Below are 26,520 nucleotides of genomic sequence, written 5' to 3'. Positions count from 1 at the left end.
GACATGGTTGGAGCACAGACCCTTACAATTTAGTTGGGGGGGGGGGGCACCAGCTGCTGTGTATATAATGGAGGGAGGGGAGATGGAGGGGGGAGGGCTTATGGAAAATGCAGATTTCAGATTTTCTACCACAGGAGATTTTTTTCATCCCCAAGAGATTTTGACTTGGTAAATCTAATTTTTCAAAAGGAGTCCCAGCTTTTTCTGACCCTTATACTGTAATCCAGGACCACACTCTGACAAAGAGACACCACAAAAACTCATGGGAAGATAACCAGCTGCCAAACCGTGTGCTCCAGAGAGCTTTGGGAAGGGGAAGAGCTTGCTGCAAGCTGGCGATCCAAGCAGACTAGCTCGGATCCGATGCCAAGTCGGCGAGTAGGACCGGCCGGGACGGACACGGCCTGCAGCCCAGCCCTTTCTGCGACAGCTCAGTAACATCTCGCCAGTTCCACACGGTTGAACGTCCCATTCCCATTTCACAGGTCAAATGCCCAGGGATCTAGTAAGCTGGGCTGCATCTTCGCAGATACTCTGCGGGTCAAGCTCACAGCCGGAACGCACACCCCAACCCCCAGGGCGGCCCTCGGAGGCTCCTGAGCAGGGGCGGGGCTCGAGGGCCGTGATCGTTCGCTCATTTGCGGTTGTTGGTTTGCTAAGGGCGGGCCAGCCGGAGCAGGAACCAATGAGAGCGACCCGCCCGCCGGGGGGTCTCTGGCCGAGGAAATTGAACAAAGGAGGCTCCCGGCTTTGACCACCGTGAAGCGCTGGGAGACCTGCGGGGGGCGCGGGCAATCGTGACAATGGAAGGAAGCCACAGTGGTGTAAACAGAGCTTCGGACGGACGTGCAGGCCAGAGGCCTCGGTCCCTGTCCCTTTTCTTTCTAACTGTGACCCTGAGCCAGATATTTCCTGTCCTTGAGGCTGTGTTCTCACCAGTAAAACAGAGATGATAATCCCCGGCTTGCCTGCCTCAGGGGTTGCTGTGAAGGTCAACGGGTTTACGTGTTCTGGAAACTGTAAGGTGAAGTACCCTTAACACCGTCGATGTACTGGGCGTGTTAATAGACTGAGTCCAAGGAGAACAGTTTGCCTGTATTTTCTCCAGAAATACATTTGCAAAAACTGTATGTCCTTAGCACCATTTCAGCTCAGGCAGCTAACAGCTCTTCTTTTAGAGTGAAGACTCAATTTAAAAATGAAGATTTCTTCTCATACACAATTGTTGCAGTTCCCCCACCCGGCCGCCTCACCCCGTCTCTGTGGAGGAAGGAGTCTATAGACATTTTTCAATGAACACCTGTACAGAGATAACATTCCCATACTCTACAGTTCACCCACTTGAAGGAAACAGTGCCAGACAATTGGCAAACATCACCACCATCAATTTGAGAACATTGGCGTTGTTCCCTAAAGAAACCTTGCACCCATTAGCAATCACTGCATTTCCCCCAACCCCTCCAGCCCTAGGTAAACATTCATCTACGTCTAATATTAATATTAAACAGTGGGGTTTTTTGGAAGTGTGGTGCATGAATCACCTGCATCAGAATCACCTGGGTGGGGTTTAAAAATGCAGATTACCGGGGCCCCTTCCGACCTCGGGGTCAGAAACTCCGGCTCTGAAGTCCAGAAGCTGCACTCCCAGCCCTGGGGTGAATCTTGGGCACACCAAAGCCTCTTGAGAACCGCGGCTTGTCCTTGGATTGAAGGACAGAGCCAAGCTGTGTGTGGAGAGATAGGGGCAGAGGCTGACAGGTACTTAGGACCGAGATGGCTCTTCCTGTCCCTTCTTCCTTTCTCGTTCCCAGCTTCATTGCCCACCTCCGTGCCCTTCAACATGTAGACACGTCTCCGGAATGGGATCACAGAACTTAAGCTCGCAGTGCTCCCTGGTCTGTGATACCTCCAGATTGTCACCAGAGGGCGCCAGAGCATCTCCAAAGCCAAGGCGAACTCCCCTTCCTTGGCAGGCTCTCCACTGAGGGCAGTTTCCCAATCTCAGGCCTGTCTCCCCCCACCCCCACCCCGCCAGGCCCCCTCACTGATTCTCGGAAAGATGTTGGGCCCCATGAGGGATCAGGGTTGCTAAAAAGCAACCCTGGGGAGTTTGTCTAATGCCCCTGAGCCCAAGCTTCTCACCCCAACAAGGCAAAATATGAACTTTTCATTGTCCTGCTTTTAACAATGAAAGGGGATCATAGCGGTAACGCTTGTGTTATTCTACCAGAGACGGTGATTTGCACTGCTCGGACACCAGAGAGCTTGAATGGCAATATATGTATTTAAGTTTCGTGTGCATCAGAACCATTAACTTAATAGAGCCGCACAATGAACAGGTGTGGCCTGTCCTCTCCCAGCCCGTGCGAGCACCCGGACTTGATGTTCGGGTCCACACATTCCCCTTCAGAGGCCCCGGTGAGCTAGGACTCCTCAGAAGGATGGATGCAGGAGCTTTACCTCAGAATTAGGTACACTGTCATTGTGTTTTATAAAAACTGTTATTTGTAAAACCAGGTTAAGTTGTTGTAGATGTGTAAGTGACCACAAAAAGGAACTTTATAAAAAGTGGGTGAAAGTATGTATTTTATTATTATTTATAGTTAGTTTCATTATGAGCAAATCTAAGTTCAGCTTTGACGGCACTGGCGGGCCGTGAAGATGCGGACAAGAAAGGATGAAGGGGCAGGAACAGCCATCTTGGCCCGAGGCACCTGTCAGCCTCTGCCCCGATCTCTCCGGACAGTTGTGACAAAGGGCTTCACGGGAACCTTTACTTCTGTAGCCACACATACACACTCCCTAAACTCTCTCACATTAGGAAGCCTTCTGAGCTCCAGATACAATGAGGCTTATTTTGCTCTGTCTCTGTTCATACCACTGTTGTCATCCTTTCCTTCCCTGTTCCACCAGAAACACTCCCACTCGATCTTCGACACCCAGTCCAAATGCCAGTAGCATCTGTTGTGGAGTTCTTTGATTCTTAAGGCAAAGCTAAGTTTCCTTCCTCAACAGTCCGGTGGTGCTCTGTGCACACCTCAACTCCAACATTTTCGATTCACCTTATAACAGGCTAATGGAGTCTCCTTGCCCCCCCGGAGGTGGCCTTAAAATTGACTCCTCCAAGGATCTTGGGCTCTGACCCAATGCCCTCCTGCCAAACCAGCAGTCACTCCACTCCAGGCTGCAATGCCTACTGTGAGGTTGAGTGGCCAAGCTCTGGCAGCCTACAGTAAATCCATTTTTTAACATATATCCAGAAAAGTGAAAAATCACCAGTGAATACATCATGAATGAATGTCCAATAAATGAACCTACTCGTGTGATCAAGAAACAGAATATTAGCCACATCCAGAAGGCCCTCAACGACTGTATCTAAAAATGCATTTCTAACTATTTTAATTTATAATTTAAAAAGTGAGCTATCCGGTTCCAAACATGTGAGTAGTTGCTAGCTTTTCAAGGACATTTGTAGAAGTTACGGAAGACAAATGCCCCTCAGGAAGTCACTCCAAGGATCTGGAGACATTGTGTTCCTTTCCAGAGCAAGCTGGGGGCGCTCAGCTAACCTGAACCCCACAGTGGGCACTCCTGAGCGTTGGAGCTGAGCCAGGATCCCAGGAGGTTGGTTCACCATCTATTGGAGTGAAACCACGAGTGACATTTGAAGAACAAGGTCACGCCAACGATAAAGACATTCCAGGTATAGGTTAATGGAAGTAGGACGTGGCTGTCTGTCAACTCTGCACCGGTCTCTGCTAGGAACTTCCCATATACTACCCCAATAATACCATTAAGAGGCCCGTCCCCATCTGAAAGAAGAGGGAGCTGAAGAGAACAGGACTTGTACCACATCTTCAACTTATCATGCCTAGAAGCCCCAGAACCTCGATTTCAATCCATCTGAAAAGTACTGGCTCTGTGATTGACAGGTCGCTTCAGCCCCCAGCATCACAGAGGTGTTTGGGACAGCTCCCCGGCCTACTGACCTGACATGCTTCTGGGAAAAGCACAGGCCCAGCCGCCCACGAGAGGCAGTGGGACAACATGTGTGTGTGACTGTGCTGTATGTGCACAGATTCCAGAACATTCCTCTGATCTCGAGAGGTCCCTGTATTCTAGGGAGGAGTACTGGGTGGCAGGTTGCCCACCAAACCCTCAGACTGACCCTTAAGGCTCTTCTGTGGGGCCCCTCCACCTGCCCAGTGGCTGGATGCCCTCCCTCATGGCAGCCACAGTGTCAAAGGCATCATGCACTCTCTAGGGGGGATGGCCTGGCTGGTGCCTGGCTCTGCCCCTCACCAGCCCTGACCAGTTCACCTCACCATCTGTTTCTTTAGCTTTTAGGCTTCTGATGAAGGGCTCTGCTCCCTCCTCATCCTCCTCCTGCCTTCTCACAGGGCCGGATGCTCACTCTCACTGCCCCTGCTGTCTCAGAAGATAACCCAGGCTCTCATCTTCCCCATTACTTCTGGGTTAACAGTCCCTGCATTCTACCTCTCCAGCCCTAAACTCCTGCCCAGACCAGAGTATTGCATGTCCCATGGTCTGCTGGGTGTTTCCACCTGCCCGTCTAGGCATCTCAAACTCCATGTCACACAACGGGCCTTAACTGCCTTTCCTCTACCTCATTCTGTCACTTCAAATCTGTTATTAGAGAGGAACAGTCTTACATCAAAGTGCATGTATCACACATACACAGCTGGGCGAATGTTCACCAACACAGCCCGGTAACCAGCACCCAGATCAAGACCCAGATCACTGTCAGCACCCCAGAAGTCTTCCTCGGGCCCCCTTCCAGCCGGGGCTGACATGTACACTGCTCTCAAGTTAGCCTGGTTTTGACCCTCGTGTATGTGGAATGAATGATACGATGTGCGCTCCTCTGGACGCGGCTTCTTTGGCTCAAGGTTGCAAGATGCATCATGCCACTGCCTGGAGCTGTAGGGCACCCGTTCTCGTGCTGTGCAGACACATCATTATTTGTCCACTGTACTACTGGTGAGCAACTGGGTTGCTCGCCCCTTGGGGCTGTTACGAGTAGTGAGAAGTTGAACTTGGTGGCACGTGTCTTGTGGTATGAAGGACGCACGTATTTCGTCTGTGCATCTTAACAGGAAGGATTGCTGGGCTGAAGGGTGTGAAGGTACTCGCTCTGGGAGAGCACCAGGCAGTTCTCTAAAGTGGCTCTAGGTCCCTCTCTCCCAGCAGTGGACGTGAGTTCCGGTGGCTCCACTCCCTCACCGACACTTGACACCATTTTTATTCACTCACCCTTCTCCCCTGCCTATCTGAGCCCCTTTTTCCTCCCAAATTTTCTCATATGCTCAGCCCTCTCTGTTTGGCCCTGCCTGCTACGGGCACTGTGGTCTTCTGCCGGCCTCCCTGGCTTCGGCCTTCAGGCTCCGTGAACCACTCCCAGCAAATCTCCCTAAATGCTGCTTTAATCATCACACTGTTCCGTCCGCAGAACCTTCCACCGCTCCTGCTCTCCTGTTACTTGAAAGCTACATCTGTTCATCTGTCTGGCTTGTGATACCACCTGCAAACGCAGTCAATGAGCAGGCAGACCCCCATCTTTCCCTCAGGCCTCAGTGTTGCCTTCATAAATGCCCCCGCCGGAGGTGACTTCCACTTCAGCCCCTCTCCCTGTAAGTCTGGGACATCAGTTGGTCTGGCAGGAAAAGTGTCTTCTTTGTTAGCGGTATTGTAAGAAACCCCCAAGTGGAAGGGGGTTTGTGCTGGCAAAGCCTTAGAGAGCGTGTTCCAACACCCCTGTTTCCAGAGAAGCTCCAAGTGACAAAGAATTTTTTTTTAATCCTAATGACCTGGCAGGTGTTTCAGAGACCTTCTTAAAGTGACAGCTATCACTTCTCATTGGCTGGTAGCTTTGATTTGATCCGAAAGCAGGCAGAGCTTGGGATATGAGCTGGATGGGGAGCAGAGGGACCGCAGATAGAAATTTCAATTCGGGGGCGCCTGGGGTGGCTCAGTGGGTTAAAGCCTCTGCCCTTGGCTTGGGTCATGGTCCCAGGGTCCTGGGATCGAGCCCCACATTGGGCTCTCTGCTCAGCAGGGAGCCTGCCTCCTCCTCCTCTCTCTCTCTCTCTCTCTCTCTCTGCCTGCCTCTCTCCTTATTTGTGATCTCTATCAAATAAACAAATAAAATCTTAAAAAAGAAAAAAAGAAAGAAATCCCAAGTCAGCTCCGCTTTTAAAACCACTTCTCAGTGAGAGAAACAACCTCACAGGGGTCAGTTCTCGAGCAGACACCACATTTAAGGAGGATTCCGATGGATAGAAAGCTTTTGAAACCTCCTATCATTACAGAGAATTGTAAATAAATGCAGGGGAAACAGGAAGCAGGCAGATTTTTCTCCTACATTTTAAAAGCCCTCCCACATTTTAAAAAGACGAATCCAACTGTGTGTTTTTGTTTGCTTACATTTTCTTATAGTTATTACTTGTATTCTTTGCACAAGGGATCCCTAATATACGCTGGTTCGAATTGTCCATATTAGAGCTCAGAGCATAATTTTGCTATTTTAAATGGCCGGAGAGATTCACAAGCCCATCTTTTCTTTGATAATGTAGTATTTTTCTCACGTGTACTTCCTCTGATGCTGAGTCCATGGACATCCTTTGGATATACTAACTCAATGCCTGGTTAGTATAGTCCATCATAGGGATGCAAAGGTCAAAGGGCACACTCAGCCTCGATGCCTTGCGTGCGCATGAGGGAGCTCTGCCTTCCTTGTGCATCCAAGTGGGGGCTGACCTCGCGGGCTGTGACCCACAGCACACCCCCTCCCATGTCACTGTGAGGCTACTTGCAGCCCACAAATGTGCCATGGTCCTCATGGCGGATGCTCAGCTTTCTTCCTGAAAGGCTGCTCTGTCTTTTCTGTCCTTTTTTTTTTTTTTTTTAAGATTTTATTTATTTATTCAACAGACAGAGATCACAAGTAGGCAGAGAGGCAGGCAGAGAGAGAAAGGAAAGCAGGCTACGCGGGGCTCGATCCCAGGACCCTGGGACCATGACCCGAGCCGAAGGCAGAGGCCTTAACCCACTGAGCCACCCAGGCGCCCCTGCTCTGTCTTTTCTTACCTTCACGAAAGTGCTACTCTGAAGTCAAGGGCTTTACAAGGTCTGTATCTTCAGTGAAGGTCCCTCTGCCTGCTCCTGATACCATCGGTAGTATCCAGACTCTTCTAGCCCCAAATTGTGTCTGCTTATAAATTAGCACCTCACTGCACACCATCTTGGATGATGTAAGAGAGCCCTGAAATCTGCCGGTTCTTGGTTAAACCTGACAGGCATCCTGTCCCTCCCTGGAAGACCGAATGACGGGTTCCTTGTAGGCCAGTGATTTTACATATCCTTTCTGTGCTGAGGAAAGAGCGCCTTTCTACCCGTAGCAGGACCTCTGACCACATACAGCCTAGTCCCCGACACTAATGTTCCATGTGTCTTACGGCCGCGCCAGATCCAAGAACCCTCTTCGATTTTGTGCCATCCGCTGGTATCCTGAGCACTTACACTCCTCCAGAGTGAGGCCAAGAGCCCGAGGATGAATGAATGGCAGGCAGCTGACCGCCCCAGAGTACGGCCGAGAGCCCAAGAGAAGATGCTGAGTCTCCGGTCAGCAGGAAGGCGTCATGAGTTTACAGCTTAAGGTCTGGGGCGTAGAGAGGGGAGGAGTCGGCCCTACCACCCCCGCCCCAGCCCCAGTGTTTGAAGAGCCCAGGCCTCCCAGGTTTGGGGTAAGCCCCGGTTGAGAGCTGGGGGGGGTGCATCCCATATCATCCACATGGACCTCCGCTGAGCTGCACGCGTCTTCCTGCTCACCCACCCTCAGGAAGACCCCGTGCCCCCAAGGACTGGCCAGCCTGCACGCCTGGAGCTGGGGCTCAGCCCTCCCCAGGTTTAGGACCATTTTAGAGGCAAGCCAGAGCTTCTGACCCCAAAGGCTGGCCTGTAAACTCGAGTGCTGGCTGTTTGGAGACTGTGATTGATTGACCTGGCACCGGAGCAGATGAACAAGGTCCGAGCCTGTGTGTCCAGATGCAGCCCTGCCCCCTGGACCACGGGTCCCAGTCACAGTGCTGCGCCCTGCTCTGAGGGCTGTATTTGGTGGAAATCCACCCCCCAGCCCCTTCACACCAAAGACTCACACACGTACCGTGCGAGAACTCACCCTAAGCCTTCCGGTCCCCCATAGTGACGGAGCCATTCCCCATTTATCCAACCACGTGCTCTGTGAAGAGCTACTGAGGATCCCCGTGAGCCAGACACTGAGCCTGGACCTGGGGCTACAGCATCGAACAAGCTCCGCCCAGACCCCGCCCCCCCGAAGCTTGCAGTCCAGGCGGCAGACTCAGTGAAACCAGTGCTCACTCCCTATGTAATGACAAACAGTGCTCAAGGCCTGAGAGAGCAGAGAAGCACTCTCGGGGACGCGGGCCAACGCTTGCAGTCAGGGCCTACAGACTCACCTTCCGGCAAAAACGGGCTTCACGGGGGACAGTGTAGCCGCCCTGCCCCAGGCTAGGAGGGACAGCAGAAGGGAAGGCAGGTGAAGCTTGTAACGTGCAGTCAGCTGTCCACTGCATTCTACAAAGCACAGTTCAACACAGGTGGTTTTGCCTTTTAGACAAAGGACTTGTATGGCAAGGTGGGGTGAGGGGTTTACGGCAGGGGCCTCACGGATAAAAAGGCCAAGGAACCCCAGAGGGAAAACCAAGTGCGGAGCCCTCCCAAGGAAGAGGCTCAGGGAACATCCCAAGCCCCAGGGGGTAGGGGGTACACCTGCACCATGGGGGTGTTTGTCCTGTGGGCGGGCGGAATGCAGAAGCTTCTGCCACCGCAGGGTTCCCGCCCCTGTGCGTGCAAACACCTCCTTCTCGTGACCGGGGATCCTCTGTCGTGGTGACTGAGGGCTGGAGGGCACTCGGCAAGCCTATGTGATGCCATCAGCTCCAGGCACAGGGTGGGACCGGCGGGAGTGGCCTGCCAAGTCTAATGGGATGATGAGGCTTCCTTCCTCCGGCTGGTCCAGCATGTGACAGCACGCCCCAGGCCGCCAGCTGGAACGCCCCAATGACTCACTTGGGCTCTCCATGGAGTCTCCAACCAACACATTGGAATTTGTAGACTGTTGCTGCTCCGGGGCTTGGAATCCATCCCTTCTTACCCAGGACAGGGATGCTAGGGAGGGGGCTGCCAAAACTTTACTATGCAGGCAAGTCCCCCAGGGGTCAGGTTAAAACGAAGATTTGGATTCCCGAAGTCTGAGCAGGCTTCATTTCCAAAAAAGCTCCCACGGGTGTCGAGGCCACTGGTTTGCGGACACCTTAAAGACCTGAGAACACAAACAAGAGTGAATGGAATGAAACCCTCCCCTGTCCTTCCTAAGTGTGGAGGGTCAGCTCTGCAACCCATTCCCCACTGGGCAAGTGTCGGCTGAGCCTCAGAACCGAGGCAAAGATTGGCAGAAAGAAGGAAGCTGGATGTAGGGACTAATGACAAAGATCACCTTTGCCTGAAAGCCTGTCACGTGCTGTGATGTCTGATCTTTGGGTTTGGCAAGGGAGATGTTATTGATCTCCATTCACTTCCTAATGGACCGAGGGTTTGGAAAGGCATCTTCTCCAGGCGGGGATTGCTGCTGGACTTTGAATCCTTGTCTGTGAAACTCCAAAATCCAGCTGGTCTCACTACGACACACGTCCTTGTTTCCGAGGGTAAGGAAGTAGAATTAGATTTAGCCCAGCGGTTTTCAACCTCGCTGGCATGTTAGAATCAGCAAGAGGAGTTTTATTTTCTTTTGAAGATTTTATTTATTTATTTGAGAGAGAGAATGAGAGAGAGAGAGAGCATGAGAAGGGGGAGGGTCAGAGGGAGAAGCAGACTCCCTGCCGAGCAGGGAGCTCGAAGCGGGGACTCGATCCCAGGACTCTAGGATCATGACCTGAGCTGAAGGCAGTTGCTTAACCAACTGGGTGCCCAGCAAGAGGAGTTTTAAAGCTCCCACACCCCAAGCCAATTACCTCAGACTCTCCACTATCAGTATTTTGTAAACCGCCCTCCCCCACCCAGTAATTCCAACATGCAGTCAAGACTGGGAGTCCCAGAGTCAGGCCAGCTCCCCTCCTAATAAACTGGGATGATTGAGTAGCTGATGGATGAAGTCTAATGTGTCTAATCTCTTCGGAAGGAGTACGTCTCCGTTCCTGCTCCACGACTCCATCCAAGAAACCAGCTAAACAAAAATCGGTGTGGTCAGGTGAAGCAGGATGGGACAGGGCATGGGATGGAGGTGTTTGCCAGGGAAAATACTTAAGAAAAGAGCAGAAAATGTCAGGCAATGCTGGAGGCACCACACATTTAGGAGCTGAGGGGAAGATTTAGAAAGAGAAAAATTTACGACACTGAAGTCCTTAAAATGAGAACAACTTATTCAACTCTGAGTCAGCCTAGCATATGTTAGATGATGGATAGATGAGTGAATGGACGGATCAAGGAAGATGGGGTGGGTCCCCTGGACAAGGAAATCTGGAAGGCAAGTTGAGCAGAAAAATGGGACTCATTACTAGGGTTGAGGGTAGAGACAATGATAGGAGAAAGGAGTATAAGACGACCAGCTCTAAAGAGAGTGGTCCATTAAGAAACCATGTTTTGGGACTTTGTTTTTAGAATTGGGTTTTTTTTTTTTTTAAGATTTTATTTATTGATTGATTTGAGAGAAAGAGAGAGGGAGAACACGGAGGGAGAGTGAGAAGCAGGCTCCCAGCTAAGCGGAGAGCCCAATATGGGGCTCGATCCCAGGACTCTGAGATCGCGACCTGAGCCAAAGGCGGATGCTTAACCAACTGAGCCACCCAGGTGCCCTGGGGTTATTTTTTATAATAGGATAGAACACCCCAAATGGAAAAATAGATGGAACAATCTGTTTGAAGCAAAGAAAAAGCTTGAACTGCTTCTAGACATGCAGTGCCTCCTGTCTTGCCACGATCAAGTTGAAAGACTCAGGCTGCCCACCAGCCCTGCAAAAAGAAATCGCAGATTCTCAACCAAGCAAAGCTCTGGGTCCTCAGCCGTAAACCCCGGATCCTGCAAAAACATGAGTTGGGAGGAGCCGAAACCCTGGGTGAGGTGGGACAGTATGAGTCCCCAGGGGGATGTTGTTCTGCTCAACACGGGTCAGGGTGTTAGCTGAAATTTCTTACTGGATTTTTTTCTCTCACTCAACAGTGTTGAATTCATTCATCATCGGTATCTTGTGTGGGTTTAACGATGAACCTGCAGACCCTCATCTTCAAAGATAACATTGCCTGAGCCATGTCTTAGGTGTTCCCCTGCAAGCAGGAAGGACTTTTCTGCAACCATCTACGCTCATCCCGTCTACTTTGTGATCTTGGCTGACCCCGGGTACAGCTGGCCAGGGTCCAGTCAGTCATGCATTTGGGAGCTAGACATCGAACCAACCTATTCAGGAATCAACTCAATGACTTCACTCATATCCACACATCCCAGCCAGCAAAAGCCACATGATATAATCAAATACTAGTCCTCTAATCAAAGATGTCCCTTGACCCAGGTATTGGGAGAAAATAAACAATCTGGCTGAGAGGGGGAAGGACTGTAGGTAGACAAAGTGGATCAGGCAACGGAAATCTAACCTTCCCTGTCTATGCTCTACCTCTTCCCATGTTTTAATCCTGAAGAAACAAAACATCAGCAGGACCATTGTTAGCCAGTATGGCCCCTTTCCTCAAAATATTTTAGTGCCATCTGCAAGAGTTTTGTTGCCATAAACACGTAAATGTCTAGGATGCTAATGGTATCACTTTAGGCATAATGCATTTGTGCAGTGCACAACCTGCACATCCTTAGGCACTGGCTGTGGAGACCAGAGACCTACATGATCGACCTTAACCTGGCCTGAGTTTAACTTAAAAAAATGGAAAGAAGGGGGGCACCTGGGTGGCACAGTCTGTTAAGCAACGGACTCGGTTTCGGCTCAGGTCATGATCTCAGGTTCATGAGCCTGAGCGCCCTCCCCCGCACATATACACACTCAGGCTCTGCCCTGAGTGCCAAATCTGCTTCAGATTCTTTCTTCATCTCCCTCTGCTCTTTGCTCTGCTTGTGCATGCACTCTTACTCTAAAATAAAGAAATAAATATTTTTTAAAAAATCATTTATTATGTAATGTTAGTCACCATACAGTACATCATTAGTTTTTGATGTAGTGTCCCATGATTCATTGTTTGCCTGTAACACCCAGTGCTCCATGCAATACATGCCCCCCTTAATACCCATCACAGACCTCACCGGTCTCCCCACCCCTCTCCCCTCTGAAACCCTCAGTTTGTTTCTCAGAGTCCATAGTCTCTCATGGTTCATCTCCCACTCTGATTACCCCCTTCCTTTTTCCCTTCCTTCTTCTAATGTCCTCCCTGCTATTCCTTATGCTCCACAAATAAGGGAAACCATGTGATGATTGACTTTCTCTGCTTGACTTATTTCACTCAGCATAATCCCTGTAGTCCCACCCATCTCAATGCAAAAGTTGGGTATTCATCCTTTCTGATGGCTGCGTAATATTCCATTGTGTATATGGACACAATGGAATATATATCTTCATCCATTCATCTGTTGAAGGGCATCTCGGCTCCTTCCACAGTTTGGCTATTGTGGACATGGCTGCTGTGAACATTAGGGTGCATGTGCCCCTTCTTTTCCTTACATCTGTATCTTTGGGATAAATGTCCTGTAGTGCAATTGCTGGGTCATAGGGTAGCTCTATTAAATAAATAAATAAATCTTTGAAAAAAAAGTTGGCAGTAAGGTGATGCATGGAAAGGAGAATCTGATAGAAGTCATAGGTGGGGATGGAGACTCTCTCATTCTTCTGCTGTGTGCAGGAGAAACAATCAGCTAGTAAATGGAGCTGAATAATTGCCTGAGTGCCCTGGAGAGCTAGAAATGTAGGCGCCTCACAGGCTCCGGCCACCATCCAGCCCCCAGCTCTCCTGGCAAGGGTAGAGGCACTTCACTGGGTGCCAGCCGGCTTCTTGGCTCTACATCCAGGGACTGTCTACCGCAAAGGGTGCCCCCAAGAGGCTCTGGGGTCACTGGGAGTTTGGGCTCTCATTGGTGCCTTTTGTCTGACTGTTTACCAAACGAAAACGCTGTGGGCTCAGGGCACAGCGCTGAGGGACGTCGTGTCCCGGACTTGCCATCTTTGCTTCTCTCTTTATGAGGGGTCGGGAGGAGAGGAAGGAAAGAATGAGAACAAGTTTCTTCCCCGTGCTCTCTTCCACTTAGAAACCCTCAGCTCAGGATGCAGGAGACAATTGGGGCAGTCCTCGCCTGCACACTTACTGTCACCTGCTGAGTGTGGGCGCTCCGTTCGCCTGGGTGCACGTTGTGTGTAAAGCTAAGCTGCCCATAGACAAGCTGAGAGCAAGCAACCGTCCAAATGAAATGGTGCTGGAAGAATTTCTGAGTCAAATGACACATACTTAGAAACACCTACGAATGCACCCGTAGGAAAAAAATACTGAAATCCTGACATGACCCATCACTTCCTTCTCTTCTTCACCATGATCTTCAACTAGCTCGTATCTCCAGCCTTTCCGGAAAGAGATTTGTTGTGAATAAAGACAACTGTTAGATCCTGACCTTATTGTCTAGTATCTCCCAACCCACGTGGGATGGTGCGACATAAAATACGTTTTTAATAAAAGCCGCTACCAAGCTGTGGGAGAGCCCGGGTGGACGGTTGCCTGTCTAGGGAGGAACAGGGACCTAAGTTGCTGTCAGTTCCCTGGAGTGTGGCCTGGACAGCCGTCTGCTGGGAAAGTGGAGGAACAAAAGCCCAGTGTGAGCGTGTGGCCAGAGTGGGTAGAGAGGGGGAGAGAGAACTTTCCCGGGGCCGAGATTCTATGGATAAACGCAGAGGAGGGAAAATTCTGCACACGTTCCGTTGTGATGGAGCCAGATGGAGGGCTGACGAAGTTCAGAGAGCCAGCAGGGAACAGGGGCACTGGGCGCTGGGGGGCACTCTAACAATGTATGGATGGCCGAGTTGATTAAATGAATCAGTGAATTGATGAAAGGCAAACAAGGCTCAGACGCTGGAAATATTGAACAGTGCTGAAGGACATCAAAGTACAAACTTTGGTGTTAGACTTTGGACAAGTTATTTAAACTCTGTGAGCTTCAGTTTCCTTATCTGCAAAATGGGGATAATGGCATTTACCCTCATAGGACTTTTGCAGTTGCTGAATGACCAACGGGAATAACTTGGTTTGCACAGTGCTCGGCACATACAGTGAACCCTCAACCGCTCGTGCCAGTCTTATCATGATCATTCCTATTGTTATGACGGATGGTGACCCATTTGCATAAGGAACTCCTGGAAGCTGGTGTGGTTCCTTTCACTCCCATACCAGGCCCTCTGACTTTCCTCCTGGGATTCATTTTTCTCTTTCAGGGTAAACTAGGAGCTTATTTTCAACTTATTTTACCAAGACAAAATGTTGGAGGGAGATTTCCCTGAAGCTCAGAACTGTAATCATGAACCCCGACCTCTGGTCTCCCTCCTAGGTCCCTGACACGCACAGCCTGAGCGGCAGGGAGCAGGAACAGGGGATCCCTAGGCCTGGGAACCCTGTGGTTTGGTGGGTGTCCAGTAGGGGGAGCCAGCGAGTCGTGGCCTGGGAACCCTGTGGTTTGGTGGGTGTCCAGTAGGAGGAGCCAGCGAGTCGTGGGTGACCTGGGGACCTCTGACAAGAGCCATCAGCAGTTCCAGGAGGGGGGAGGTCCAGGTGAAAGACCAGGACATCTGCACAGCTCTCTGTGGGTTGTTTGGTTTTTGTTTTTGTTTTTGTTTTTGTTTTAATTGTGCACTCCAGGAAGTGCACCCGAGTTAGATTCCCACGATCACAGAGCAAGCCACTAATACTGAATTTTAAGAAGAATGAGAGAAGAAATAGACTTTTCACTTGAATTTTAGATTCCTCTGCTATGGAATGTTTGCCTCTCGTCCAGTAAAAGGCAGCAGCCTTTGTCCTGGGATCCTCACCTGGAAAGAAGGATATTTCAGGGAAACATTTATATGTTTGTTTCCTCCTCACTGGGAAAAAGGGCAGGTTGGTTTCCAGAAAATGAACTGCATACCCCTTGCCCTCCCCACCCTCACACCACACCCCTCAGGGCTTTGCTGAATTCTTACGCTGGTGCAGAAGCTGTGTGGAGTCTAAGAGAAGAGAAAATTCCACCCGGCAAGCAGTCCCTTTGCTCTCTGAGTCTACAGTGTAGCAACTTTACCCTCAGTTTTTAGTTTTAAGTGGTACCATGTTGGTCTTTTTTAGTTAGAAATATTCACCCAATATTTCAGGGTGAGGGTAGGAGCTAGAACAGGAGGGGAAGAAAAAGACAAACTTGCAGGATTGTCCCTGGGTACAGACCTTGGAACGCCGCAGGAAAATGGCAAAGCTGCTGGCAGCAAATCAAGAACAGAGTGGGGCGGGGGGAAGAGGGGAAGGAGAGGAGAGAAACATCAGCAGAGAGAGACAGAGAGAGAGAAAGAGAGAGACCGAGCGAGGAAGAGAAAGAGACAGACAGACAGACATCAGGTGCAGGACAGGGGACTGGTCCTTGGCAATGCTTTGGCCGGGGCTCCTGAAGTGGGAGGAGAAAGCAGAGGGCACGGATATGCCGAGCGGGGTTCTGAGTATGAAACTGTCAGGTGCCTCCTCCCAGCACTATCTGCTCCCGAGCACCCTTCCTCTTACTAGAGCCCAGCCGCACTTTATCAGCCAGAGCCTTCTGCCCCCGGGAAGCCAGCCGGTGCGTGAGTAACCCTCCTCATCTCTCTTCATTTCCAACTGTCCCCTGTTACCAGCTTGTCTGCTTACTCCTAACTGTTGCTCCTGCACCCTTTTCTTTTTTTAATGGAGAAATATGCCACAGATGGTTGCAGTTGAGTGGAAGCAGCAAAGTCAGAATCCTGGAAGGCTGGAAAGCAATTTACCAAAGCCGCGGGCTTCTTGCTAAAGCCTGCAAGCCATGTCCTTTGCTCATGATTTCTGAAACAGGGAGCTAGCCCCACCTGAGCTCTGTATGCAAGAGGGGTTCGAGCGTACGTGCCAAATGATTCTGGATTCACCCAGGCTGGACAGGAGTTTCAAACTGTGTTCGTGAAATAGTTGAGTGAAGTTGGAGACGTATCAATATGACTCCAAAAAAATGGGGTACGGGGAATGGTCCTTTCCAAATATGGCTCTGCGCCCCTCCCTGAGTGTGCCGTCTTGCTGAAGGGAGCGTGCTTGCTACCCACCGGGGACAACCTGGGGTCCAGCCCTGGTAGCTTCTTTGCAGCTGCATTTTCTGGTGTGGAATTCAGACCCCAAGGCTTCTGGGAGTGGTGCCTTCTGAGGACAGAAGTGTTTTCAGCAGGAGACAGGAGTACCTGACAGCATTGTCTTTGTTTCTGCTTACAGCTTTAAAGAAAACTGAGCACCTCCCACCACTTCGAACCCAAAACTACCTACAATAAAGACTATTGTAAGTACCAAATACATGTCAATACTGAAATTCTCTTTATGAGAGAGCAGGAATGTTTAAATGTTTTCTTCTATGTCTATATCCAAAACTTTGTTTTATTTTTTAAAGTGATGCTTGAGCCACAGAAAATTGAAGACTTTCAGGTCTCTCCAATTGCACAGATTTCTAATGTACGCTGAGTTTTATTGCATGTAAGCGAATAGGGAATGTTGGTTGAATTGAAATCCTGATATCGACTCGCGTTAGGATAAGTACTGCTTCATTTCACTAATGAGTTGGGTTATGAAAGGTGATTTCTGACTCCTGCTGGAAAGCTCACCAGTTGCTGCTTTCAGAATATTCCTGGGATGTTCACTTTAGCACCTATGGGCTTGTTGTGGATGTGTCAGTGGCACAAAAGAATGAGGCTCACTTTGAGGTACATGTCTGTTTGTCAGAAGAGTTCCTGCTTCCAGCAAGGGCATAGGGTGAAAGTAGGGGTGATGGGGTCCTTGGCTGTTGTTCGCCCGCACCCCAGAGTTATTTCAAGGCAGCCATGAAGACAAGCCTTTGTGCGTTATGTCACAAAGCCCTGACGCGCACTGCAGACCCCGTCACTCCGGAGCTGCTCCTTCACTGTTTACTTGAATAGAATCTCGGGAGGCAGTAATGTGCCTGGCGCCAAGAAGACAAAGATTCCCTGTTGCATAAAGCTGACTCTGCCCAGGAGACTTGGATGGTCTCCACTCTGAACCTCAGTTTCCTCTTCTATAAAGTGAAGGCTTGAGCTATGTACTCTTTACAACCTCACCTGGATTCCAAATATTTCTCTCTGGGCTCTTAAGAAAATGTGATGCTGAGGTCAAGGATATTGTCTTCCTAGATGTGTGTGATTTTGGTGATGGGGGGGAAATGGGAGTTTGCAGAGACCAAAGGGGGTAAACACCTACATGGAGGGAACGTGACAGTCCCTGCTTGTCTCTTTCTTTTTTCCTTTTTTAAAAAAAAACTGCATATAAGATGAGAGTCCTACCACTGGTTTTTCTTAATGCTCTTCTTTATCAAACAAACAAACAAAAATACATAATGCAACCCACAGACATTTCTGTTGGTACTTAACTAGCCAGCTAATTTAACCATGGATAAACACATACATGCGCCATTTCTTTTCTAAGACATGTCAATAATATTTTCCACAATTGTGGATTTTTCAAGGCAACTCAGTAAAAGAAAGTAAAAATTAAATAAAGGAGGGACAAAAAAAAAAAAAACACCACACCACACACACACAACTTTTCTGGAACTTCTAAAGGAGGAATGATATCCTTGGAGGCAAGGGAGGATTTTTGTTTTTTGCTGTTTTTGTTTTTTTTTTAAATAAGACTTACAAAGTTGCCACACTGTTGACTTCAACTAAGAATTGTTTATCATTAACAAGGTGATATCCAGTATTTAACAATTCTTGTTCTGATATAAGAAAAAATGTCATTTAGCAGCCTCTCAGACTGGGCTCCTGCTGTGCATGAAGACTGTGGCTTGTATCTTATTACAGAAAATAGAGCCCACCCCACGCCTTCTTCTATTTGTAAAGAACAAGGCTGCGGAAAATTGTTGCATTGGTGTTGGCCCCTTAACAGTCTGCGTGCAGCAGGTCAGAACATGAAGCCCACCCCTCCCTGCGGCCAGGCTTCAGCTCTGCTAGCCTCTCTCTGGTAGAGAAACGCAGCAGAGTGAAATCTGTGTGTTGGTTTCTGTGCAGGAGGTTTACTATCTTTTTTTTTTTTTTTTTTAAGCAAAGTAATGCACGTCCCATGTCTGTAGCTCACTGTCCCTCCTTGCTGCTGGAGAAGGCTGCCTTGGCTGTTGGCCGTCTCCATCTGGGGCCAAGGCTAGGCTCCCAGGACCCCTTGGGGGCACTCCTGCCTCCCTCCATCCTGCATTTCCCAGACTCATCCTGCTAATTCACGTCTTTTTGCCCTTTGTCAAGTATGGAGAGAAAGGAAGGATGAATGGACAGTCTTTGATTGGCGCCGCTGGTGACGCCCCTCGTGGTCCTCTTTGGAAGGACCCTTGTGGAGATGAGGCTGGTGAGGCCGGGCTCCGAGGCTTCGCCCGGCTCGGCGTGGCCCGGGCACACGGGCCCCCAGATCAGGTAGGCTCCCTCCGTGCAGCCTCTGTCTCGGGGAAGGCGGGCGCCTGCGCTCCAAGCTCTGGTGTGGCTTTTCGGAAGGGAGCCCGGGAAGTGGGGTCCTCATGCTCTGCTGAGGGGCGCGGCTTGGGCTGAGCAGCACGCGCAGGAGTCTTGGTCCCGAAAGTCACGCGGCACTCACCTGGGGTTAGACAGGGGACCATTGACCTACTGCGCTTTGGTAACAGTGGAAAGGCTAGGAAAAGGGAATCTGGGGTTTTCATCTTACCCTGTTACTTATTTAGAGCTTCTTCTTCCCCTTATTTTCTTGTCTTTTTAGTTAAATTTAATGGCCTACCTAGATTTGAGAAATCAGAGCATCAGTAGAAGTCCCCCGGCTGCACTGCCCTCATGATCAGAATCCTTTTTTTTTTTTTTTTTTTTTAGATTTTCTTTATTTATTTGACAGAGAGAGAGATGGCAAGAGAGGGAACAGAAGCAAAGGCAGTGGGTAGAGGCAGAAGCAGTCTTCCCGCTGAGCAGGGAACCCCATGCAGGGTTCGATCCCAGAACTGTGGGATCATGATCTGAGCCAAAGGCAGACGCTTAATGGCTGAGCCATCCAGGCACCGCTTGATCAGAATTCTTAAAAGTTCTCCAAAGAACTGCAAAAGTCACGCGTGATAAAATTCTAGGGTGAACTACAACCTTGAAGTTACTGGTTTCTTGTAACCACTTCTCATGCCTAAGTTCGGAGCAAGTCTTCAGGATCTGAAGTGCTTGCTCCGGGAGCTTCTGTTATTCAGAATAAATGGTTGGTGGGCGGGGTCTGCCGCAGCACCAACAGTCTGCTTAACCTGGGAGAGGAGCCCTCTCTCTGGGCCATGATACCCCAACAAACCATCCCAACATGTGGGTGCTAGAGAGACAAATCACGATAAGCCTTCTATATGCTGGACTGTGGACTCGGACAAAAATAACTCAGTCTTTCTTTCACTTTGGGAGGCTCCCCGAGGAGCTCAGGCCATGCAGGTTCGGAATCACGTCTGACCAGTTACAGTATCAGGTTTGGCATCTGTATCTCCAAAATCTCTGAGCTGATGGTGTATTTAAAACCCTCTAAAATCAATAAATATGTGCCGGAAATTTCGAGAACATGAGTTTGTTCACCCTGAAATAACCTATACACCTTATTGTTTCTGTGGTTGATGGAAAAATGGGAGTGTTTTAGTTCGACGCTTCCTCTGTAGGAAGGGATCCTCTCAGTTGTAGAAAAACCCAAAGCAATTGTGTCTGAGCTTCTTGCCTGGGGAGAAACCTGATGCCTCTCAGGAATGGGTCCTGCTTTGCCAATGAGTCACTAGAGCTGAGGAAGGAGCTTCCTGAGCAATGTTGTCAGTTAGGAGATTTAAGAGGAAGATATAGGAAAATAAACGATAGCCATCACTTAGATTGTGAAATAAAAGGTAGTTTTTTGTAATTATTAAAATTCAAATCATTTGCCATGTTTCACTGTGGGGCCAGCTGAGTTCCCTATAGACTAAGTTTTGGTTCCTGACTTCCAGCAGTTTTCAATTGAAGAATTTCTTAATGCCGGGCCACCTGGGTGGCTCAGCTAGTTAAGCGTCTGCCTTAGGTTCAGGTTATGATCCTAGAGTCCTGGGATCAAGCCCTGGGTCGGGCTCCCAGCTCAGCCAAGAATCTGCTTGTCCCTCTGCCCCTCCCCCAGCTCAAGTTCACACTCACGATCCCTCTCTCCCCCCACCCAAATAATAAACTAAAAATGAAATCTTAAAAAAAAAAAAAAGAATTTCTTTATGCCAAGGTTCATGGGCAATCTCACAAGTGCTAGAGTCTAACACTACTTTGACAAGACGAAAGGAGCTTGGTCTAGAATTCATTGCATAAATAGCTTCTGCTTTGTGTAATGATTAGTGGTTGGCCATTGTTTAAAAGCAGGACACTTAGTCGGGTAGTGAAATAATGCAACTGAAGTGTGTGGCTACTCAATAAAAAGAAATCAGTTACCCACATTGATTTTTGTACTGGGATTAATAGAAACTCAAACTAGAGTCAGGATTGCAAAAACTAAAAATTTTGAAAAAGCATAACTTTATTATCTTTTAATAGGTGCTTGTTGGCCATGATAAATGCAACAAGGATGGGGCCAAAACTAGCCATGAGAACCCCTTATTCACAGCCTGGCCACAGGGAGAAGATGAGCTGGTTTATCTGGATAGATTTGGGGTATTACCTTGGTCGTGTCTTCTATGCATGTCTGTGGCTTCAACTTTCCACTGGTGCCTTCTGGAGTCTGAGAGTTCTGATGTTTCCCTACTCCACACTTACCTGGCTGTGCTCTCAGACTTTCTTGCACACTCAAGGTGGTTTGCCAGTGTCTTTCTCCCTTTGCCTCCCTCTGGGATTACATCATTGATATTCTTCTTTGGTGTCTACCATTGGCACTGTGAAAACTTCATTGTTGTCTAGAGGGTCCCATTCTGGTGATGTTGGTGCTTTCCTATCACACAGTTATCATGAGAAGTAAAGAGTCTTGTAGTGAATGCAAGTCACGGTTATATCAGTATTTTCCCGAGGCAAGCTTGCTATAATCATGCCTTGTATATTCTTATCTTGTACAATTCTTGGATTACATTTTTTTTGTTTTTCAATAGCTTGGTTCACTTTTACCTTTTCCAGTTTCTATACCTTGTGGAATATTATACTTGACTGTTTTTAAACATTTAAATAACAAATTCCAAAAATAAAGACTATCTGAGGCAGTTGCCTGATGTGGAAACATAGTCAAGCAATCTTTGATTTAGAAAGTGTCTATGAGGGGCTTTACTTAGGCTGTGTCAACACACAGAGACTGTTTTGTAAGTAATTCTGCCTCGTCGAACCCTTAAAAAAAAAAACCTTTTTTGTAAGAAACTTAATTTTAAAAGGCTGCTAGAGACTTCTGGGGAAGATGGCAGCGTAGTAGGAGGACCCTAAGCTCACCTCGTCCCATGGATGTGACTAGATAACACTCGCATCAGTGTAAATAACCCAGAAAAGGATCTGGAGGCCAGTAGAACAAACTCCACAACTAAATGTAGAGAAGAGACCACACCGAAGAGGGTAGAAAGGATGAAGATGCGGTCAGGAACCAGAAGACCCACAGGTTGGTCCACATCAGGAGGGAGCTGTTCCCACGGAGACAGAAGGGAAACAGACCCCCATACCAGGGAACCCACACTGGGAGGATGAATCCCCATACTACTTGGCTTTGAAAACCAGAGGGGCTGAATTCCATGAGTTCTCACAACCAGGAGGGCTTAAAACCTGAAATTTTACAAATCAGTGGGCTTGGCTCTAGGAGAGCAGAGCGGGAGAGAGGACAATGACAGCCCCAGGCTCACTTAAAGAGCACAACAAACAGCCCCATGGAGACCTAGCATAAAAGCAGCAGTTTGAAAAATGCCTGGGGCATACAGGAGGGAGAGTTATTTACTCATCTCAGAGCATGTCCTGGAGGGACAAATATCACTGGGGGCCTTCTCCAGGAAGAAAGGAGCTGGCAGGCACCATTTCCCTCCCATGCCCCCTCCCAGCATAAACACACAGCCACCTGCAGGAACCAGCCCATTCTGACACTCTCTATGGAACTTACTAATTCTGCTTTGCCACTGCTCCACCCCCTCCAGACCAACCTGCCTGGGTCCCAGCACTGCAGGCCCCCTTTTGGTCAGAGCCCATTCAGGGCAGGGCCATAGGTTTGGCAGGGTTCAAGCAGCCCCAGTGGGGAGGAGCACCACTCCAAAGTGACTCCTTTGGAGGGGAAGACAACCGCATACACCAGTCAGACTGCAGCCCCAGCAGTGGGCTCGGGGAAGAGATCTCGGGCCTGACTGCAGGCCCTGCCCACCAACAGAAGCTTCTCAGAAGACAATACAGGGAGAGCAGCCTGCGGTTCTGTGCTACTGCATCTCTGGCAAATGCCTGGCCTGACTCAACTCAAACTCTAGGCATCGGAGACTGGCCCACTGTTAATACCAAGGGCAAACCCTGCCCACCACAGGCAAAGAAAGTCATTGCAGATGACCGGACTGAAGGAAAAGGCAGCTCAGTCCCCACAGCTGTGTGTGCACAACACACATAGAGGACAGCCCTGGAGCACCCGGTTCTGGGGAGCACTGCAGGACTCTGCAGAACCTCTTCTTCATAAGGCTGTTACTTTCCAGTGCAGGAGACACAGCTGACTTTCCTGACACAGAGAAACAGATGCAGAGACTTAGACAAAATGAGGAGACAGAGGAATATGTCCTGAATGAAAGAACAGGACAGATCACAGCAAGAGATATAAGTGAAATGGAGATAAATAATGTGCCTGATAGAGAATTTAAAAGAAATGATCGTAAAGATACTCGCTGAGGAAAGAATGGAGGACATCAATGAGACCCTTAATGATGAGACAAAAAAAAAAAAAAAAAAAAACTAATCAGAGATGAAAACATAATAAATGAAATTTAAAATACACTAGATGGAGTAAATAGCAAACTAGAGGAAGTAGAAGAACGAATCAGTGACCTAGAGGACAGAGTAAAGGGAAGCAATCAAGCTAAGCAGGTTGAAGGGGAAAACAACATGCAAAATGAGAACAGACTTAGAGAACTCAGCAACACCAGCAAGCATAATAACATTCACATTACAGGGATCCAGAAGAAGAAGAGAAAGAAAGGGGGGCAGAAATTTCATTTGAAGAAATAAAGCTGAAAATTTCCCATATCTAGAGAAGCAAACAGAAATCCAGATCCAGGAGGACAGAGAGCCCCAACAAAATCAAACCAAGGAAGTTCCCACCATGGCACATAGTAATTAAAATGGCCAAAAGCAGTGATAAAGAGAGAATTTTAAAAGGAGCAGGGGAAAAGAAACCACTTACATACAAGGGAAACTTCATAAGGCTATCAGCTGATTTTTCAACAGAAACTTTGCAGGCCAGAAGAGAGTGGCATGATGTATTCAAAGTGCTGAAAGGGCCCTGAAACAAATAATATATAATATATTATATATATATATATATATGTGATATATATATAATATATTATATAATATAATATATTATATGTTAATTTTTTAAAAAGTTCTGAAAGGGAAAAAAAAATCTGCAGGCAAGAATACTCTATCCAGCAAGGCTATCATGCAGAATAGAAGAGATAAAGACCTTCTGAGACAAACAAAAGATAAGAAGTTCATGACCACCAAACCAGCCCTACAAGAAATATTAAAGGAGACTCAGTGAAAAGGAAGGACCATAAGCAAGAGAAAGGAATGTAGGAAGCACAAAAGCAGTAAAAATAAGAATGTCTGTAAAAATCAGCCAAAGGACTCACAAAATGAAAGGATATAACATATAACACCATAACCATATACTTAAAATATGGAGGCAAGTAGAGTAAAGAAGGGCTCAAACTTAAGGGACCATCAAATCAATACAGACTGCTATATACAGATGTTATATACAAATTGAATGGTCACCACAAATCAAAACCCAGTAATAGACATGCAAAAATTAAAGAGAAAGGATTCCAAATATATCACTAAAGAAAACCAACTAATCATGAGAGAACAGAAAAAGAGAAGAAAATAACAGAGAAGAACTACAAAAACAACCATAAAACAAGGAACAAAATGGCAATAAATACTTAACTATCAATAATTACTTTGAATGTAAATGGACTAAATGCTCCAATCAAAAGACATAGGGTGGCAGAATGGAGAAGAAGAAGAAAAGGAGGAGGAGGAGGAGGAGGAAGAAGAAGAAGAAGAGGAGGAGGAGGAGGAGGAGAAGGGAGGAGGTGGGGGAGGGGGGAGGAGAAGACACATCCTTATGCTGCCTACAAGGGACTCACCTCAGAGCTAAACACATATACAGATTGAAAGTGAAGGGATGGAGAAGGATTTATCATGAAAATGGATGCTAAAAGAAAGCTGGAGTAGCAATACTTATATCAGACAAAATAAACTTTAAAACAAAGATGATAACAAGAGACAAAAAAAGAACACTATATAATAATAAAGGGAAGAATCCAGCAAGAAGGTGTAACAATTGTAAATATTTATGCATCTAAATTGGAGCACCCAAATACTTAAAACAGTTCGTAACAAACATAAAGGAAATAATTGATTGTAATACAATAAGAGTAGGGCACGTTAACACCCCACTTAACATCAATGGAGAGATCATCCAAAGAGAAAATCAACAAGGAAACAGTGGCTTTGAATGTCACATTGGATCAGATTGATTTTAACAGCTAAAGTCAGAGCATTCCATCCTAAAACAGAAGAATACACATTCTTTTAAAGTGCACATGGAACATTCTCCAGTATAGATTACATATTACGCCACAAAACAAGTCTCAACAAATTCAAAAAGACTGAAATCATACCATGCATTTTTTTTTCTGACCACAACACTACGAAACTAGAAATCAATCACAAGAAAAAATCTGGAAAGAGCACAAGTACATGGAGGTTAAATAACACGCTATTAAGCAATGAATGGATCAACCAAGAAATCAAAGAGTAAATCCAAAAATTCATGGAGACAAATGAAAATGAAAACACAAGGGTCCAAAATCTTTGGGATGCAAAAGCATTTCTAAGAAGGAAGTTCATAGCAACATAGGTCAACTCAAGAAGCAAGAAAAATCTCAAATAAGCAACCTAATGTTACACCTAAAGGAGCTAGAAAAAGAACAAACAAAATCCTAATCAATAGAAGGAAGGAAATAATAAAGATCAGAGTAAAAATAAATAATATAGAGATTTTAAAAGCAATAGAACAGATTGATGAAACCAAGAGCTGGTTCTTTCAAAAGATCAACAAAATTGATAAACCTTTAGCCAGACTCATCAAGAAAAAAGAGAGGATTCAAATAAACAAAATCATAAAAGAGGAGAAACAACAACCAACACCACAGAAATATAAAAAATTGTAAGAGAATATTGTGAAAAACTAGAGGCCAACAAAATGGACAAACTAGAAGAAACAGATAAATTCCTAGAAACATACAACCTCTAAGAACTGAGTCAGGAAGAAATAGAAAATATGAACAAGCTGATTATTGGAAATTGAATCAATGATGAAAAATTCCCAACAAACAAAAGTTCAGGACCAGATGGCTTCACAGGTGAATTCTGCCAAACATTTAAAGAAGAGTTAATACTTATTCTTCTCAAACTCTTCCAAAAAATAGAAGAGGAAGGAAAACTTCCAAATTCATTCTAGGAAGCCCATATCACCCCGATACCAAAACTAGATAAATACACTGCAAAAAAGAGAACTATAGGCCAATATCTCTGATGAACATAGATACATGGATGCATAGATGCAAAAGTCCTCAAGAAAATATTAGCAAACCAAATCCAACAATACGTTAAAAAAAATCATTTACCACAATTAAATGGGATTTATTCCTGGGATGCAAGTGTGATTCAATAGTCAAAAATAAATCAACATGATACATCCCATCAATAAGAGAAAGGTTAAGAATATATACGATCGTTTCACTAGGTGCAGAAAAAGCATTTGACAAAGGGCAACATCCATTCATCAGAAAAACTCTCAACAAAGTAGGTTTAGAGAGAACATACCTCATTATAATAAAGGCCATATGAAAAACCCACAGCTAACACCATACTCGATGGTGAAAAACTGAGAGCTTTCCCCATAAGATCAGAAACAAGACATGGATGTCCACCCTCATCACTTTCATTCAACATAGTAGTGGAAGTCCTAGCCACAACAGTCAGTCAACAAAAATAAATAAAACCATCCAAATTCGTAA

The 26,520-nt window shown here is 47.2% G+C and overlaps 1 protein-coding gene across 2 annotated transcripts in view; it reads left to right on the top strand.

Moving 5' to 3' along the window:
- The first annotated feature begins 15,663 nt into the window (after positions 1-15,663).
- The window catches only part of SLC14A1 (solute carrier family 14 member 1 (Kidd blood group)), a 29,130-nt gene continuing 18,273 nt past the window's right edge, over positions 15,664-26,520 (top strand). The window contains exons 1-2 of one of the 2 annotated variants that reach the window (XM_080820977.1): positions 15,664-15,861; positions 16,515-16,578. Coding sequence is in view for 1 of the 2 variants with exons in the window: in XM_080820978.1 (XP_080677104.1) it covers positions 18,563-18,709 (147 nt within the window). In the remaining variant the exon portion in view is untranslated. Of the gene's footprint in view, positions 15,862-16,514; positions 16,579-18,544; positions 18,710-26,520 lie in introns of those variants that run through there. The other variant, XM_080820978.1, reaches the window with a different exon arrangement.

This window comes from Martes martes, assembly GCF_963455335.1.
Source record: "Martes martes genome assembly, chromosome: 13".
NCBI classification, from domain to species: domain Eukaryota; kingdom Metazoa; phylum Chordata; class Mammalia; order Carnivora; family Mustelidae; genus Martes; species Martes martes.
This window is presented reverse-complemented; position numbering and strand designations above follow the sequence as displayed.